This window comes from Typopeltis vanoorti, chromosome 23, assembly GCF_054136105.1.
Source record: "Typopeltis vanoorti isolate ZY-2024b chromosome 23, IOZ_Tvanoo_1.0, whole genome shotgun sequence".
Classification (NCBI taxonomy): Eukaryota; Metazoa; Arthropoda; class Arachnida; order Uropygi; family Thelyphonidae; genus Typopeltis; species Typopeltis vanoorti.
In genome coordinates, this window is record NC_143571.1 from 97,323,484 (window position 1) to 97,340,871 (window position 17,388).

The 17,388-nt window shown below is 35.2% G+C and overlaps 1 protein-coding gene across 1 annotated transcript in view; it reads left to right on the forward strand.

The window, feature by feature from the left end:
• The window catches only part of Cbl (E3 ubiquitin-protein ligase CBL), a gene marked incomplete at its 3' end in the record, with an annotated part of 439,016 nt that overhangs the window by 168,122 nt on the left and 253,506 nt on the right, over positions 1-17,388 (forward strand). Inside the window, exon 7 of the mRNA XM_090412949.1 lies at positions 6,587-6,661. Within this exon, the coding sequence (XP_090269075.1) occupies positions 6,587-6,661 (75 nt within the window). The remainder of the gene's footprint in view (positions 1-6,586; positions 6,662-17,388) is intronic.

Here is a 17,388-nt window from a genome sequence, read left to right on the forward strand (position 1 = left end):
CTTAAACTGTCTGTTATAGAACAATTATAAATCCTTCACAGGGAAAAAATAACCAAGAAGGTCAGTAAATTTGGAATATTATCTGTGTTACAAGGTAAGCTGCAAGGATATCCTTTCTCAAAATGATGCTGCGATCTCAAGATTATTCCCAACTTTGCAAAGCTGAAGGAAACCATCGGGTCTCCCAGTGCACATAATATCTATTTCAACTTAAGCCTATCTTCGTCTGCAGTCAACTTCGAGATCTGAAATGTGAATTAATGTATATCTTATTTCTCATCTCCGGAATTGTATTACCTGCTGTTGACCCTCAACTCTCCCATATAGTTGTAACTGTGGCTAAACACTCTCTGTGGCATTTATTTAATTAACGAAATCAATATTTAGATCGTAAATTTGATGCCCTTGTCACTAAGCAAAGTGCACTACATACTGTTTCAGAAAATTGGGTAATTGACATCTCAGGATGCCCTTTAACTGAAAGTGAAATCCTCATTCTTTCTAAAGGACGTGATTTGGCCATAGTTCCCCCCCCCCCAAAAAATACCATACCTAGATTTCCTTTTAAGAGCCTGTGTAGCTCAGTGGATGTGGCATTTGCACACCACGACACTTAACTGCACAAATGAAGACTTGGTTTTGAATCTATTAATCGACTAGAGGAAATTTTTCTGAGCCTTTTTTCAACCGGTTCCTGAGTTAGTCGATCTCTGTCACGGGCAAGCGTTTTTTCTCCTGGAAACTCAGGTTTTTCTTCCTGTGAACTCAAGAAAATCTACCGTAGAACCCACATTATTTCAGACATTAAATATATTGTGTTAGGGACCTCAAGATGGCAGCACTTGTTGAGCCATCTCTCTTCACTGCATGATGCTTCATTAGTGACAGCCTTGTATCTCTGATTGGCTGCCAGTGGAGATTGAACTGCCCACTCGGTCTCCAACACGTTAGATAAGACTAAACGGCGTTTTCCCCGTGAAAGATTAAAATTTGATATTTTAAGGATACTTGTGACATAAAGATTGTATAATATAAGCACGTACACACAAGAAAGATATTTAATAGCTAAATATTTCGGTCTGAAAATTGCAGACCATTTTCAGTGGCAATACAAGAACAGTTTTAAAATACAAGGTGGAAAACTAACAATAGATCATTTATAAATAGAACAAGCCGCATGGTGTTATATCACTAAGTATTAAAGAGAAATATTTTAAAGCAGAGACATGATTGAATTAAAAATATTAATTAATAATTTCAATAATTTTAAATAACATAAAATTAATATGAATTAATGAGTTATCCTGATTAGACTTTCCCAGATTTTTGATACAGATATACAGTCATTCCGATTCAGGTTAGGATGATGGAGTAAGGCCTCTATGCTTTCTTTGAATAAACATCTTCTCGATTCTTTTAATCCACCACTAAACAACAAAGATTCAATACGTTGAGTTCCAATTCCCTACATCTCCGGGATTTCAAAACCTATTTCAAGAATTCTGAAGAAATATGAGTTAACAACTACTTATTCACCTATTAACAAATTATCTTCCCATTTTCCTTCTAAAGACAAATGCTTAACTATGTCTCTTCCTGGAGTTTATCAAATTCCCTGCAACTGTGATCTCTCCTATTTTGGACAAACTGGATGCTCTCTATAAAAAAGAATCTAAGAACATCAATCCTCCATTCATCACAACAAACCCGAAAAATCTGGATTGGCTCAGCACGGGATAGAAACTAACCAAAACATCCTTTGGTCAAAAACTTGCCACTTACATAGATCCTGCTATAAATTTGAATGTTTATTCAAAGAAAGCGTAGAGGCCTTACTCCATCATCCTAACCTGAATCGGAATGACTGTATATCTGTATCAAAAATCTGGGAAAGTCTAATCAGGATAACTCATTAATTCATATTAATTTTGTTATTTAAAATTATTGAAATTATTAATTAATATTTTTAATTCAATCACGTCTCTGCTTAATAATATTTCTCTTTAATACTTAGTGATATAACATCAGGTGGCTTGTTCTATTTATAAATGATCTATTGTTTTCCACCTTGTATTTTAAAACTGTTCTTGTATGGCCACTGAAGATGATCTGCAATTTTCAGACCGAAATATTTGGCTAATTAAATATCTTTCTTGTGTGTACATGCTTATATTATACAGGACTAAATGGCCTCACCTACTTCCTATACGGGAATGAAAAAAAAAAAAGGTGTTAGCTGATTTTTTTTAGATTTCCTTTTTAACATTGAACAGAACTTATTCACTTGCTGTAGTGAGTATGCTAATAAACTTTGTTTCGAAGTTTCATCTGTCCTACTGAAATTAAATCTTCAGTCTACAAACATCTCTTTAACTGAAATCAAAGCTTTGCAATCTTTAAGATACATCAGTCATCTCATTATTGCTAAAGCTGACAAGGGGAAAGCTACAGTAGTTATGGATACTGCTCATTATAAAATAAATATCTGTCTTTTATTAAGGGATCTATTGATGCACTAGGAATTGAATCTCAACCCTACGAACAGACAACTCAGAAAACTGAACTCACTACTAGATGAAGTTGTCAGCCTAGATCAGTGGTTCTTAACCTTTGTGAGACCGCAGCCCAGTAAATTATTTTTTTATAAGATGAGGGCCCGGTCCCAACAAATTTACTCATAAATACCTTTCCAATTTTTTTTTAAAGTTCATACATTAAACTGGTCATCCTTCTGAAAACCTGCAAACAAATCTGTGTACAGTAATCCATATGCAGTCTGATTAAAGTCTTGTACAGTGGTATCAAAACATTCTTATTTCTACACGTTAGTGTTCTCTGCATCATTCCCATAATCCACTGTGTAATCCTCACAATTTTAGCAAAATGTCCATGAAATTTCAAGTTCCTATCCGCCACAACCCCCGAAGTCCTTCATCTCCTCCAAAACATCTCCACCAAATCTTATACTCTGCATCCCATCTTTGCTTCCCAAATAAGTATTAATAATTAATTATGGCATAATCATAAAGAGTATTAGTACACTTATGTATACAGTGTGACATGTTGACAAATATAAAATTACATTTAAATTAGTTATCAATCACTCGACTAATGAAATCTTGTAGTAATATTGTAGTTTCCTCAGGAAACATCTTTAAATTAATTTGTCTGATTTTCATTGACATATCCCATTCTGATCACCAAAAAAAGTTATATTATTCAGTGTAAAATTGATTATTGTATTATTAAATTGATTTTAATAATGTTGGTTTTATAAAAACAATAGTGAGAAAAATATTTATGCATTGTAACTCACCATAGAAGTCAGCTGAGCAGCAGCAGCAGGATGTCAACTTGTCAGCAAAACACTTATTATCACACACACACGCACATCAAATATTTATATATGCAAAGTATGTAATTTGATAAATAAAAATGTATGAATCTCTTAATTCTAAACACTTGTTCCAACACTAATTAATATTTGAATTTAAAAATGCAGCACTTTAACACAGCAATTATAAGTTACTGAAAAAACTAAACTTAGTTCCTTTTATTACAACTGAGTTTTTGAAGGTTTTAGTTTTTAGTTAGGCTAGTGAGATTTTTGTTGATGTTTTCTGTCCATTAGCTTACTAATTGTAGGATGAATTGGAGTGATAGCCTAACGGAGACAGACAGAAAGTTGCAGGTAGATCCTCTGTTTCGTTTTAAGCACAGTCATGGCAGAAAATGCAGTTTCACAAAGATATGTGGTGGAAAAACAGAAAAGAAATCTCATTGCTATTTCATGTAAATTTGGATATTCATTTTTCATTCTTATCCAGAGTAAAAGTATTTTCCAATTTATTTGTCCAATGATAATTCAATAAGTTCGAGGGTTTCTTCATGGGAAAGGGCCATCTCTTTGTGTTGAACAAAGGGGTTCACAATCCACATATTTTGCTTCCAGAGATCCTCACGTTCAGGATAATACCTTTCAAACGACAATATCTTCAAGTGGGCTGCAATAATATCTGAAACTGAATTCTGTGAAAAGAAATCATCTGCTTCAATAATATAATCTGAGTATGACTGAAACATTTCATTATTTCTTTCTGCGATCATATTAAGCCAGAGTTTGAGTTTCTTTTTTGAATGATTCGATCTTGTTCCAAGCAGTAAATATTGTTGTATCTTGACCTTGAAGTTTTAAATTTAATTCATTTATGTAAGAAAATATGTCCCTGTAGATATGCCAGCCTGGCCACCCATTTCTTATCCTGGAAATAATGGGACAGGTCACTTTTCTTATCAGTTAGAAACAGCTCAACTTCCTTTCAGAGTTCATATAACCTCTTGTGAACTTTACCGCAGGACAGCCAACGAACTTCCGAATGGAAAAGAAGATATTGATGATCAGAGCCCATTTCATTGCACAATGCTTTTAACAGTCTTGTATTAAAGCACTGTTTATTATGTAATTAATAATTTTAACAGATTGAGACAGGACTTCATTAAGCTCAAGTGCCATTTTTTTTTGAGATCAGGTTTTGCCTATGAGTGTAGCAATGCGTTGACAATAAGTTATTGCCTACCATATCCTTAATTTTAGTGACTTAACCTGAATTTCTACCTGTAAGACAGTCATTGCTGTCAGTACAACCTCCAATGCAATTTTTCCATTAGACCTTTCTCTTCAATGAAACCATTTAAAACTTTGAAAATTTCACTGCTGATAGTGCGTGTAGGTAATTCAGAAATACTTAATGTCTTCCTTCATGTCACTTTCATCATGATCAATATATCTTATAGACATAAGTAAAATTATGTTGTTCTGAATATCTGTAGATTCGTCCAGTTGTAATGAAAATAATTTTGATTTTTTTTAATTTTTTCAACGAGTTGTGTTTCTGTACATTCTTCAAGTGTTCTTCAATCACCAGGCCGCTGCCTGGTGATTGAAGAACACTTGCCCAGATGGAGACACCATAGAAATAGAATTTTTTCACCATCCCTCACAGAAGACTTGGAATTATAAAAACTTTATTACAACATACTTGCACTGTATGTTCTACACCCCCATAACAATTACAGAATTAACTCGTAAACATCGAACAATATATAAAACTGAATAGCTTCTCAGAAAGGATTACACAACATCTTTTTAATTCCTATAATTCTAACTCAAATAACAAGGAAACAGTGCATCGAGTTCCAATCCCATACATTTCTGGCTTCTCAGAACCCATTTCCAGAATTTTTAAGAAATACAATTTAGCAGCTACTTTTCTTCCTATCAACAAATTATTATCATGTTTTTTTTTTTATCTTCCAAAGATAAACATTCTCCTCTGGCTCTTCCTGGTATCTACTAAGTTCCTTGTGACTATCATCGTTCTTGCTTCTGATAAACTGGATGCTCAGCGGAAAAGAGAATACAAGAACTCCAGTGTTACATTAGCAACAGGAAATCTGTGAAATCTGACTTGTTACAGCATGGCATAGATGCACACAATATCCTATGGTCTTCTTATGTCATCTGTGTTGCTGTAAATTTGAACATTTGTTTAAAGAAAGGGCTAGGTCTTACTTCACCATCTGAACTTAAATCAGAATGACTGCCTCTCATTATCTAAGATATGGAAAAGACTTATTCTAATCACAAATTACTAAAGTTTTTTTTTAATACAGTTAATGAATAATTAATTATGCAATGTTTCCTCAGTTATACTATTTTATTGTTTTATTTATAACATCTTGCAGCTCTTACTATTTTAAATCAATCCATCATGCGTTCTACCTTGTTGTAATTAACTCTCATAGCAACTGATGATGGCTTGTAATATTCAGGCTGAAATAAAATATTAGTACTTATTTCCTTGTATTTTTTTGTGTGAATTAAAGTACGTCTAGCATGAGTATTTCTTAAAGAACAACTACTCTAGAGGTAGATATTTGTAAGAGTTTCCTTATGTAATGATGCACATGATCAAATATTACTGGTTACGAATGGGAGCTGATTTCAAAATTATCTCTTCTTCCTAATATCAGTTAGAAGAATATCCAGAATAATTGCCAGCATGGTTGGCTGAGTGGATAGCATATCCACTCTCCAACCAACAGGCTGCAGGCACGAATCCTACTGTGGGCATTTATATTTGTGATTGTTTTTCTGGGGGTGATGAATTTCATTGCCAAATGTGAGACCACCACTATGCTTATTGAAGGTTTGGAATGGCTTGTAAAAGCCCATGTTTGATCTCTAGAGCAGGGTTTCCAGGCCAGCTAAAAATGAATAAAAAATTAAAAATAAATAAAAAAAATTAACAGAAATAGAAAAAAAAATCCTTATCCCATTTATGGCACTAATGCATTACAGGTTTCCATAAAAAAAATGTGAAGGGAACCACGTTAAAAAAAAAAAGAACCAAAATTAGAATAATAAATCATGCTTTACCATTTTTGTATTCACAGAGTATACTTCATAGGAGGAAGATTATAGATTCCATCGTTTTATCACTGTGTGATGCTGTTTCTAAAGTAAACTAATGATTGCTTCTAATAATGTTTGTAATATATTTAACATATTAATTTGTCTCTTTAGGATCCAAATACATGGACATCATGTTTACAAGCATTAGCTCTTTCTCCAAGATCAGATACAACAGATGGAAGTCGAGTAAGTGTAATTTCTCATTTATAAATGTCCCATCAAATTAGCTAAAAATAGTGAAAATAAATGGTGCAAATAATTTGTGATCCCCCTCCCCCACTTTTGGAAATTGATATATGTGTGTTTAACTGGTACAGTTAATTCTGTGAAGATCTGAAGAAGTGTCTTTACAGATCAAAGCAATGCAACTAGAAACTTGCTTCCATATAATTTATAAGAAATTACTAGATTGCTGATCCAGTATTTAGTAATACACTTCTGGGGGATGCATCTTGTTAGTAGGCATCCAACTGGGGGGAAAAAATATTTGTATTGGCTGAAACTACATACAGTATATTATTTCAGCATAATCAGATGTCATGTTGGCTACAGTGGCTGCACCCAGGTTTTGTCTACTTCAACCAGATCTGCCATTTTAGTTATAGAATGCTTATAAATAATAGCTCTAAGTTGATTTGTTTTGGCAATATTCATCAGGAAAAGGAAGCAGAAATACTTATGATTGTATTTAATACCGAACATGAAGATAAACTTCTTGAATGATTAGTCAATTGTAAGTATTATGATTTGGTCAGATTTTAATGAGTTAAACTCATTTTAGTATGAGTTTAACTCATCATTCAACTGAAGATATCAGTAGTGAAGAAGTCGAAATATATGAGAAAGCAGCAGATATATATAGAACTGGGTATATTAAGGTTTGTGTAAAGAAGGCTCCTGGTTCACATAACTTTTTTTTGACTAATTAACTATAAATAAGTGTGTGTTTATGTGTAAGAGTTGTGGTAGAAGTCATGCGCTTGCAATGTTTGTTATGTGGGCTTGTTTGTTTAATTGTTTTTTTTTTTACAAAATCGTTAAATTTAGTACAGTGATACAATATTGCAGTGAAAGGCAAATCATTGCATAGGGCTGTGTGAAACACAAAAGTAGACAGATAGATTTCTCAAAAATGGTATGGTATTGTGAATGTATGTATGTATGTATGTCACATTTGTTTATCTGGAGAAGCTGAATAGGAGAAAATAATGAGTGTTGGTATGTAAGAAATGTGATATTCCAATGGACCATGAAGCTTGCGTAAATATGAGTGTAAATAGTTTAAATATGAGTAAGGAACATGGTGTCGTAACTGACATGGCAACTGAAGATTGTGTGAATCTTCAGAGAATATGTGGAAATTATATAACGAAAAAAAGTTTGACTGATGATAAATTGGGCATTAATGACATTCAAAAACATAGTGCAGTTAATGGTAAAGTGATGAGTGGGATTGGTGGGTTATAAAATAGTGAAAGTGAATGGTACTGAAAGAAGGATGCAAGATTTGAAAGCTGAGGTGATGAAGATAAGGCAAGAAATAAGGCAGATGCAGAGTGTAATGAAGAGAATTGTAGATATGTATGGAAGAGTGAAGAAGACAAAAACAATGATGTCGGTATGAAAATGGTAATGAAAGACCTGCGAGTAGTGTATGGTGATTTTGATTATTAGAGGTGTGCTAAACGAGAAGATGTACAAGGTTTGTTTTTCTGAGGTAAAATGTATAGAGTGATGGAAGCATTAGATATGAAGACTAAGCAAGCAAAGGAGTTGGTAGTGGCAGTAGGGACAAATGACTTGACTAGGAAAAAGGAGAATGTAAGATTGGATGTTAGGAGGTTGTTGAGAAGGATCAGAGATAATAGTGTGATAGGAAAGGTAGTCAGTTTGTTGCCCAGGTGAGATGAGGTGAGAAAATAGCAGTCCTGGCTATTTTTACTCTTAAGGTCACACAGGTTTTATCTTTTTATGAGAAGTGCATCGATCAGGCAGAATTAGGCAAGTTATTTAACAAACAAAACAATTTATTCATGCTAAATCAAGATACATATAAAGGGTACCACTACACATACTAAAATAATCCAACTCAAATTTACTAATTAAAATGACATGGAAATGCTATAAAAATCACATGTCTGGTTCTCATGTATATTACTTAACATTTTTCTCTTAAGCTCAATGACTAATGCAATAAATACGCTCACATATAATTCAGACACGGAAACAGACTTGCATACACTATTAATTTATCTCAGACTATAAACATTATTAGGTTTAACTAAAACTTTCACATACTATCCCTCTTCAATATATAACATTATCTAATTCCTCATAACTCTGCAAACTACTTCACAATTATTTTAACAAAACGGTTTTTCGTCTTGACTACTATTCCTTATGCTAACAAACAAAAAAATTCAGCAATCTTTGTCATTAATTTCACATCTAGGAAAGTCCTATACAAAAGTCTTACTTGCTACTTTGTCATCCAGTTCATTACACAAGATCCTAGAAATTGTTGACACCTTCTTCTACTTTCCAGGTTAATTTCACACACTGGCACCTTTTACGACATTGATGATACTTCACACGCGGAGATCGTCAAGGAATTTAGCTGTGGAAATTCTGTAGTAGACCGTCACTGCTATTATGAAACTCCTATCATCGTCGGACTTCGGCTGGAGGGACGTGGATCCCTGTCCTTGGAACAGCAGGACACACTGGAAATCCCTCACAGCAAGAGCAGGAACAGAAAGCTCCTTTTCCTTCAATTCGTCCCCCTTTTATTCTGCTCTACCAACCTTGGACCTCTTACATATTGAATTGCCCGGATTTTCTTGAAGGGTCTTCTCAGCCACCCACCGGTTGCTGAGTTAAGTCGGGAAACCGCATACATCGTTGATCTTCACGAGTTGCGATAGCCTCAGGTCTTGCATTTTTAATCCCGTCTGAGTTATTTCTTTGTCTGTACAATTTTCTCATTACAATTTATTCAAACATTTTTTTTCAGGTTTATTACCGCAAAATTTGGTTAAGTATTAACAAATTACAAGTATATTAAATTAATTTCATTTTCCAAGTAAAATCAGTATAGAAGAAATTTTATTCCACATTTCTTCTATACAAGATTTTACTTTTGTCTGCAAAATGGCCTAAAACTGCATCTTTCACTCATTGTCATCTGCAAATTTTATGAACTACTATGCACAAATTTGTTCACCTGGTTTTCAAAAGGATGAAGAGATGTTGAGGGTTCAGAGGTGATTGACCAAAATAGTTTCTGATGATGCACTTTGTGGAGTCTAGTAGTTAGTAGGAAGAGGAGTGATATGATAGATATGTACAAGTTAGTAAGGAGTTGTTGTAGGATTAACGTTGAAGAGGTTTTTCATAAAATGTGAGAGATTGGGGGGTGGGAATAAGAGGTCATTCCTGGAAGCTGTATTATGAGGAGGGGAGTGAGAATCAGGTTTTTTTTTTTTTTTTGCATGGAGAGTTGTGCATTGGAATGCATTGTCTGAGAGTGTGGTGTCTGCAGAGAATTTTAATGTGTTTAATGTGCAGTGTGATGAGCTGTGTGTATGACAAAAGGGACATCCTAGATTAGTCTGATTCCTGGAGATCTTTGGATAATAATGATAATAATAATTAAGGCTCAACTGCTAGTTTCAGCTCATAATTAGGTTTAAAGAAGTGAACAGTATAAAGAAGTAATTAAATAAACAGTTTTAATAGGTTTAATTTGCTTGTAATCAGTAGCAGATTTACAAAAAAAAAAAAAAACCCAAATCTAAATGAATATGCAGCTGACCCTTGAACAACATGGAGGTTAGGGGCAGCAATTCCCAGTGCAGTCACAAATCTGCATATAACCTTTGACTTCTCTGAAACTTAACTAGTAATAGCCTATTATTGACCGGAAGCCTTACCGATAATATAAACAATCGATTAACATGGTTTCCCAAAGCAGGTTCTGCAGCTAAAATTCTAGATCTCCGTGAATCTTGTTTACAAACTTTTTTTTTTTTTTTTTTTTTTAATTAATGAATTGATGATATTATGCTACGTTATGCCTATCATACCAGGCTTTGAAAAACTCTGCAGTTCAAAACAACAATTGCACTGCAGTCATTAAAATTAACTTGCATTTTTTAAAAATTTACTGAGCACTAAAGGGAAAAAAGAGTTTATTGATTTCTTCCTTTTTTTTTTTTTTATCATGTTTATTTTAAAGATTGAGTTCTGAGGTCTCCGTGAAAAAATTTAGCTTGCTTTTAGCGCTTCACTTTAGCAAGAAGTTTGTGAAACCCTGGACTATCACATATTTCGTATGTTATATGTATTGTGTACTGTATTCTTACAAGAAATTGAGTTACCAGAAAAGAAAAATGTTATTAATAAAATCATAAGGAAGAGAAAATATATTTACACTATTGTACTGTATTTATTGATACTATAAGTTTATGTTGTCTGTTTACAAGGTGAATCGCCTGTCAGAACAGACAATTCACCTTGCAAACATTCAATATTGTCATATATGATGCAAAACCCTGTAAATGTTATACATATTACTAACACTAGACATCAAAAATGAAGAGATAATGAGAAAAAGAAATTCCTATTTATATACAGGTATAACGATTCATGCATTGATAATGAAGAAGCAGCAATATGATTGCTTTTATGGTTGCCTAGTGTAATCGATACGATTGCTTCATGGTAGCCTTCCCTATAGATTAATGAATGAATCATTATAAAACTTTTATGGCATACAGTATTACTGTCATATTCATAATCCAGTACTGGAAAAATTGTTACATTTTTAAAAGAATCTCTTACTTGTGATAATAGGCTGATACACAGTTTCTCCAATTATGAGAGAGAGAGGCATACTGTATGGTAATGTACTCTTTGAAAGAAAAGTTATGAAACAGTAAGAAGACTAACACATTTTATATTAAATATCACTCACCTTATGTCTATGTAAGGATAGCCTATTCACATCCATAGAGGTCTTGCATATAATGTTCTGCACAATGAATGAAGACACACACACATACAAAACAGATGTTTATTAACTGTACAGCATGATGATTATTTACTATCCATTAAGTGGAAGTGGATCATTATAGAGATCATTGTCTTCACGTTTAGTAGGATGAGGACGAGCATTTGGTTTTGCTGTCTCATGGGTGGTAATGCCGGAAGAGGTGGAAGAAGAGGCAGGCACACGCGGTGTAACTTTACAGAAATACATTGTAATTTCTGTCTGACTTTTTTTGCTTTTTCATTTCTCTAAAAATGTTTCTATATGATACCAATCCTGCCATTTTCTTTAGTTTTCATCTTCCTTTTGTCCTCTTTTACCTTGCGGTATCTAGGGTTTATTAATCAACGGACCTCAAACCACTCACAGGATAAGGTGGTCAGCCCTACACCCCACTATATCCAATGTCCATAGTGAACTCAAGTTCTCAAGGCCAGTTCATCTGCTTTGTAGGATGATAAACTGGGGGAAAAAACCCTACTGTCCATGCCCAAGAGCAGCTAACTTGGCTATGGCTGAGGAAGATCCTTCAGCTCTTCACGTCTCTGACGGGACTCGAACCTAGGACACTCCTTCCCCAGGCATATGGTTGCGAAGCACACAGCCACTAGGCTAACTGCACAGACTAATTTTTTGCTTTAGTTTTACTGTTCATATCATAGAAAGGTCCATGTTGTAAAAGAAGTCAAAAGTAGTTTTGAACGATGTCTAATGTCAATTTATTTTCTTCTGGCACTGCTTCTTCTACATCTTCCTTGTTGTCATACACTGGTTCGGAAGCACTCATCTCCATCAAGTCGTCTTCTGTTAATTTTCCTTTGGTGTAGTGTCTATTATCTCTTGAATTTCTCCAAGATCCTTATCTTGAAACTCCCCCCCCCTTTTTTTTTTTCATATCCACAATCTCTTTCATGATTTCCTCAATTGGCTTAGTCGTAAATCATGTGAAGTCATGCACTACATCTGGACACAATTTTCTCCAGCATGAATTTGTTTCAAGAATGATGGCTGTCACGGCTTTTTCTGTAACTATGATGGCATCTTCAATGGTGTAATTCTTCCAGACTTTCATGATGTTCCCCTCTCTATCAGGGTTCTCTTCCATAGCGCTGACAATCCTTTCCAAAGTATACCATGTGTTACGAGCCTTAAGATCCTTATGACCTTCTGGTCTGGAGGCTGAATTAGAGACATTGTGTTTGGGTGGAGGTAGACCACTTTGACACCTTTGGTGTTAGAAAATTAGGTTAAAAAAATTTAACCCGATTTTTTGAAAAAAATGTCTTCTTGGAGACCTAAACATTAGTGTAGGAAATGAACCACAAACCTATGGAAATGCAATAGTTTTCAGGACTTTAACTAGTTAGAAATGGTATACATGGATTGTAGAAAAATCCACCAGAGTTGAAATCTCTAGTAGTTGTCGGGGAGATAGTATGGATACATTAAATGGATTCCACATACAAGGGTTGTTTGAAAAGTTTGGTAAAAAAAAATAAGTTAAACACATTTTTTTTGGAAATCACCTTTATTTCTCAACATAGTCTCTATCGAGGTCTATACATTTGGTCCAGCAAGTCTCCAATTTTTTTCATTCTATCTAAGTAGGATTTGTCAAATTGTGCAAAATAGTCATTGACAGCCTTGATGACATCCTCGTTCTAAAAATTTTTTTTCCCACATGCCAAATTTTTAAGTTTGGGAACAAGAAGTCACACAGGACCAAGTCTGGTGAATATGGTGGATGTGGAACCAATTCAAACCTCAATTTATGCAATTTTGCCATTGCGATGGCCAGGCCATCGCAATGGCAAAATTGTGTAGGACAGCGCATTATCTTGATGAAAGAGCGGTTTTTTGTGTGCCTGTCTTGGCTGTTTTTCTTCAGTTCTTCTTTTAACAATGATGCATAATGGACTCCTATTATTGTCTTACCCTTTTCCAAATAGTCTATCGTAATAATTCCTTAGGAATCCCAAAAAGCAGTGGCCATCACCTTCTCAGCTGACAAAATGGTCTTTGCTCTTTTCGGTGCTCTTTCACCAGGCATTGTCCACTGTTTTGACTGCTGCTTAGACTCAGGTGTGTAGTGGTAGATCCAAGTTTCATCTACAGTCACAAATCAATGCAAAAAATCCTGTGAATTGCGATTAAACATCGCCAAATACTGTGTTGAAATTCTTTTCACATGTGTTTTTGATCGACAGTCAACAATTGTGGTACCCATTGTGCACATAGCTTTTTCATGTACAATTTTTTGTGCAGGATATTATACACCCATTCAGTTGAGATGCCTACAATCTCAGCAATCTCACTCACTTTCACTCAGCGGTCTTCCATAATGATACCATGGATTTTGTCAATCATTTCCTTCGTAGTGACCTCAGTCGGGCATCCGGAGCACGTTTCATCTTTGACCAGGTTTGAACTCATTTATCCAAAAATAAATAGTCTTTATTGCTGGTGCAGAGTTCCCATGAACTGCATCTAACTCGGCTTTGATCTGCAAGGCTGTCCACTTCTTTAAATAAAAGGGTTTTACCATTGCACAAAACTCATTTTTCTCCATTTTTATGAAAAATACGAACACAGTCATTTTAAATGTTACCAAACGAGAACTATGCGTCACACATGACTAAAATTTTACCAGGCATCATGAAAAAGATGATACGTGCCGACACTGGTATGAATGAGCGAATTGTGTCGCCGTCTATTGGAAATTTACCAAACTTTTCAAACAACCCTTGTACTATTTGGTATGAAATAGAGATTAATGGATCCAAGTACTCAATTTGATGCTGCCGTAGACCAGGATCATTTGAAGAGGACTGTGAACTGCATATATATGTTGTGGATACAAGGAGGACTACATAATAGGTGATTTCATCTATGGGGATATGAACTTCAGAGAAAGAAAGCATGTAAGATGAGAGAAAGTGAATATACAGAATTATTCAGAAATAATTTTCTTAAACAGGAGCATCACGTGACGAAAGCGACTCGCAGTACAAAAAACATTCTCTAGTAATAATGTCTGAAAATCTCTATAACCGAGTTGACCATTATGCCAACACTTGGTGAGAGTGATCATATTGTCATGACTTGGGAGATGGTGACAATGTATGTAAAAGCCTTGACTAAGAATGGGCATATGTGAAACTATAAAGTTATGTGCCATCCAGTCGTTTTTCGACTCTTGGTGATCCTGTGAACAAAGGATCAACTTCCTCTTGTCCTTTTAGTAATTATAAATTCAAGTTGGTAAGTTCTTTTATGTTGTCCATCCAACTCTTTTGTGGTTTTCCTCTTCTTCTCATTCCATCAGTCTTCCCCAACATAACAGCATTTTCCAATAATCCATTAGCTCGCATAATATGCCCAGAGTACATGAACTTCTATTTAGCAATCATTGCCTCCAAGGAGCATTCTGTTTTTATATTCTCTAAAACTTTCTTATTGGTCATTCTTTGTAGTCCATGGGATTCTTAATAGTCTCCTCCATACCCATAATTCAAATGAATCAGTTTGCTTTCTATCTTCTTAATAATCCAGCTTTCACATCTATACATCACCAAAATAGACTTTTCCCAAATTCCAATGTTTCCATCGTAATCCTTGCAACAAAAATCCAGCAGTTGATTGTCCTTTCCTAAAACCAAACTGTTCCTCTCTTAGACCTTCCTCTATTTTATTCTTGTTTCCATTATTCTTTACATAAATATTTACACTGTGACATAATAATGTTCCATGTGTAGAGGTTTAAGTGCTGTGAGAACATCATGTTCGAGGCTTAATGGATTTTTTACACCACTCAGAAAGGATTAAAACAGAATTTAATACTTCCTATATTTCGTCTCAATCACTGAGATCATCAGGGATTACAAAAAAAACAATGTAACCTGAACACAAATAACAAACAATACTAAGCCCAACCACGTGGGTGACATTGAAGTCCTAACTAGGTGGATTCTCCGCCCAACGCACTTCTCTCATGAAATTATGGAAAGAGAAAAGTATCGTCATCACCAGAGCGGATAATGGTAATGCAATGGAATACAATCGAAAAATGGAATAGAACATGACCCCACAAAAACACAAGTTAAAAAATTTAAAAAGTATCATCCCCCCCCGGACATTATGAAAAACTCGAGCCTTTCCGTCTCCCCCCCCCCCCAAATATACGGTTTACCAAAAATCCAATTCCCCACTAAGACCTATAGTAGATGCCACTAACGCACCTTGCTACAAACTTGTCAAAACAACTGGCCAACTCTCTGACCCCTCTCACTGGATATTCCACATCCTATATAAAAAACTCTACTCATTTTAAAACTCTCATAGAAAATTTAACCTTAAATAACACAGACATATTAGTAAGCTTTGACATCTCCTTATTCTTTACCAATATCCCCTTAATTGATACCTTAATACTCTTAGAAAACGTTTTTCCTTCTGACATCTTAGATCTCTTTTCCTTTGCCATCAATTCTGGTTATTTTTCTTGGAAGAACAAAATCTACAAGCAGATAGCGGGAACCGCCATAGTTTCCCTCCCCCCTCTCACCTCCTCTTGCCAATTTTTATATTTAAGATTTTGAAAAACGAGCCATAGACTCAGCCCCTCTCAAACCTTTTATCTGGCTAAGATGTGTTGATGATGTGTTCTCTGTTTGACCTCATGGCCCAGACACATTAGACTCCTTCCTCAGTCACCTCAACAGCCTACATCCAAGAATCCAGTTTACGATGGAAAGGGAAAAGAACAATTTTTTACCCTTCCTAGACACCTTAGCTACATGCCTTCCTAATGGTACACTTTCCTTCACTGTATATAGAAAACCCCCACACACAGGCTGATATATTCACAAACTCTCCCACCACCACCCTGCTCAACACTATGGCATTATTAAAACACTTACCAAGAGAGCCCAAAATCTTTGTTCCAGTGGAACCGCCCTTACAACTGAACTTGACCACATATACACAACACTTTCCTCTCCAATGGCTACAGTGATCACAGTATCAAAAAAAAATCAGTTCCTCCACCATTCCCCTGTCTTCTCATCAGTAACAGTTTAGAAATGGCATCACCATACCCTACATCCATGGCACATCCGAAAAAATAACCAAGATTTTAAAAAAGTACAACATGCACACAGCATTTAAGCCCCACTGCAAACTGGCTACCCTTATCTGTTCTACAAAAGATCAGCTCCCTCCTCTCTCAGTGCCTGGAGTTTATAAAGTACCCTGTTCCTGTAAGCTGGCGTACTTTGGACAGACAGGTAGATCGGAAACCACCCACCTGGAGGAACACAAGTCATACATCTGCAACCATGACTATGGTCAGTCAGGCCTTGCTGACCATGTCTTGGATACAACCCATAGGATCTCATGAAAAAAATCACCATGCTCCACCACAGTAAATTCAAAAACGAGAGACTATTCTTAGAATCAGCAGCAGCGCTCAGAAATCAACCAAATCTTAATAAATACGGTTGTATAAAGCTTCCTAAGATTTCGGAAACTCTTATCACCAGAGGTCCCACCCTACATTCCAATCCACTTACAACCACCTTAGAGGACTCTCCACCTAGATAGGACTTTAGTGTCACCCACGTGGTTGGGCTTAGTATTGTTTCTTATTTGTGTTTATGTTACAATTTTTTTATAATCCCAGAAGATGTCTCAGTGACTGAGACAAAATATAAGAAGTATTAAATTCTGTTTTAATCCTTTCTGAGTGTTGTAAACAATTCATTAAGCCTCCAACATGACATAATAATGTTATTCATCTATAGCTATTACACTCCCTCCTTGACCCTCCTTTTTATAAAGGAACAATAATCCCCATGGTCTAGCA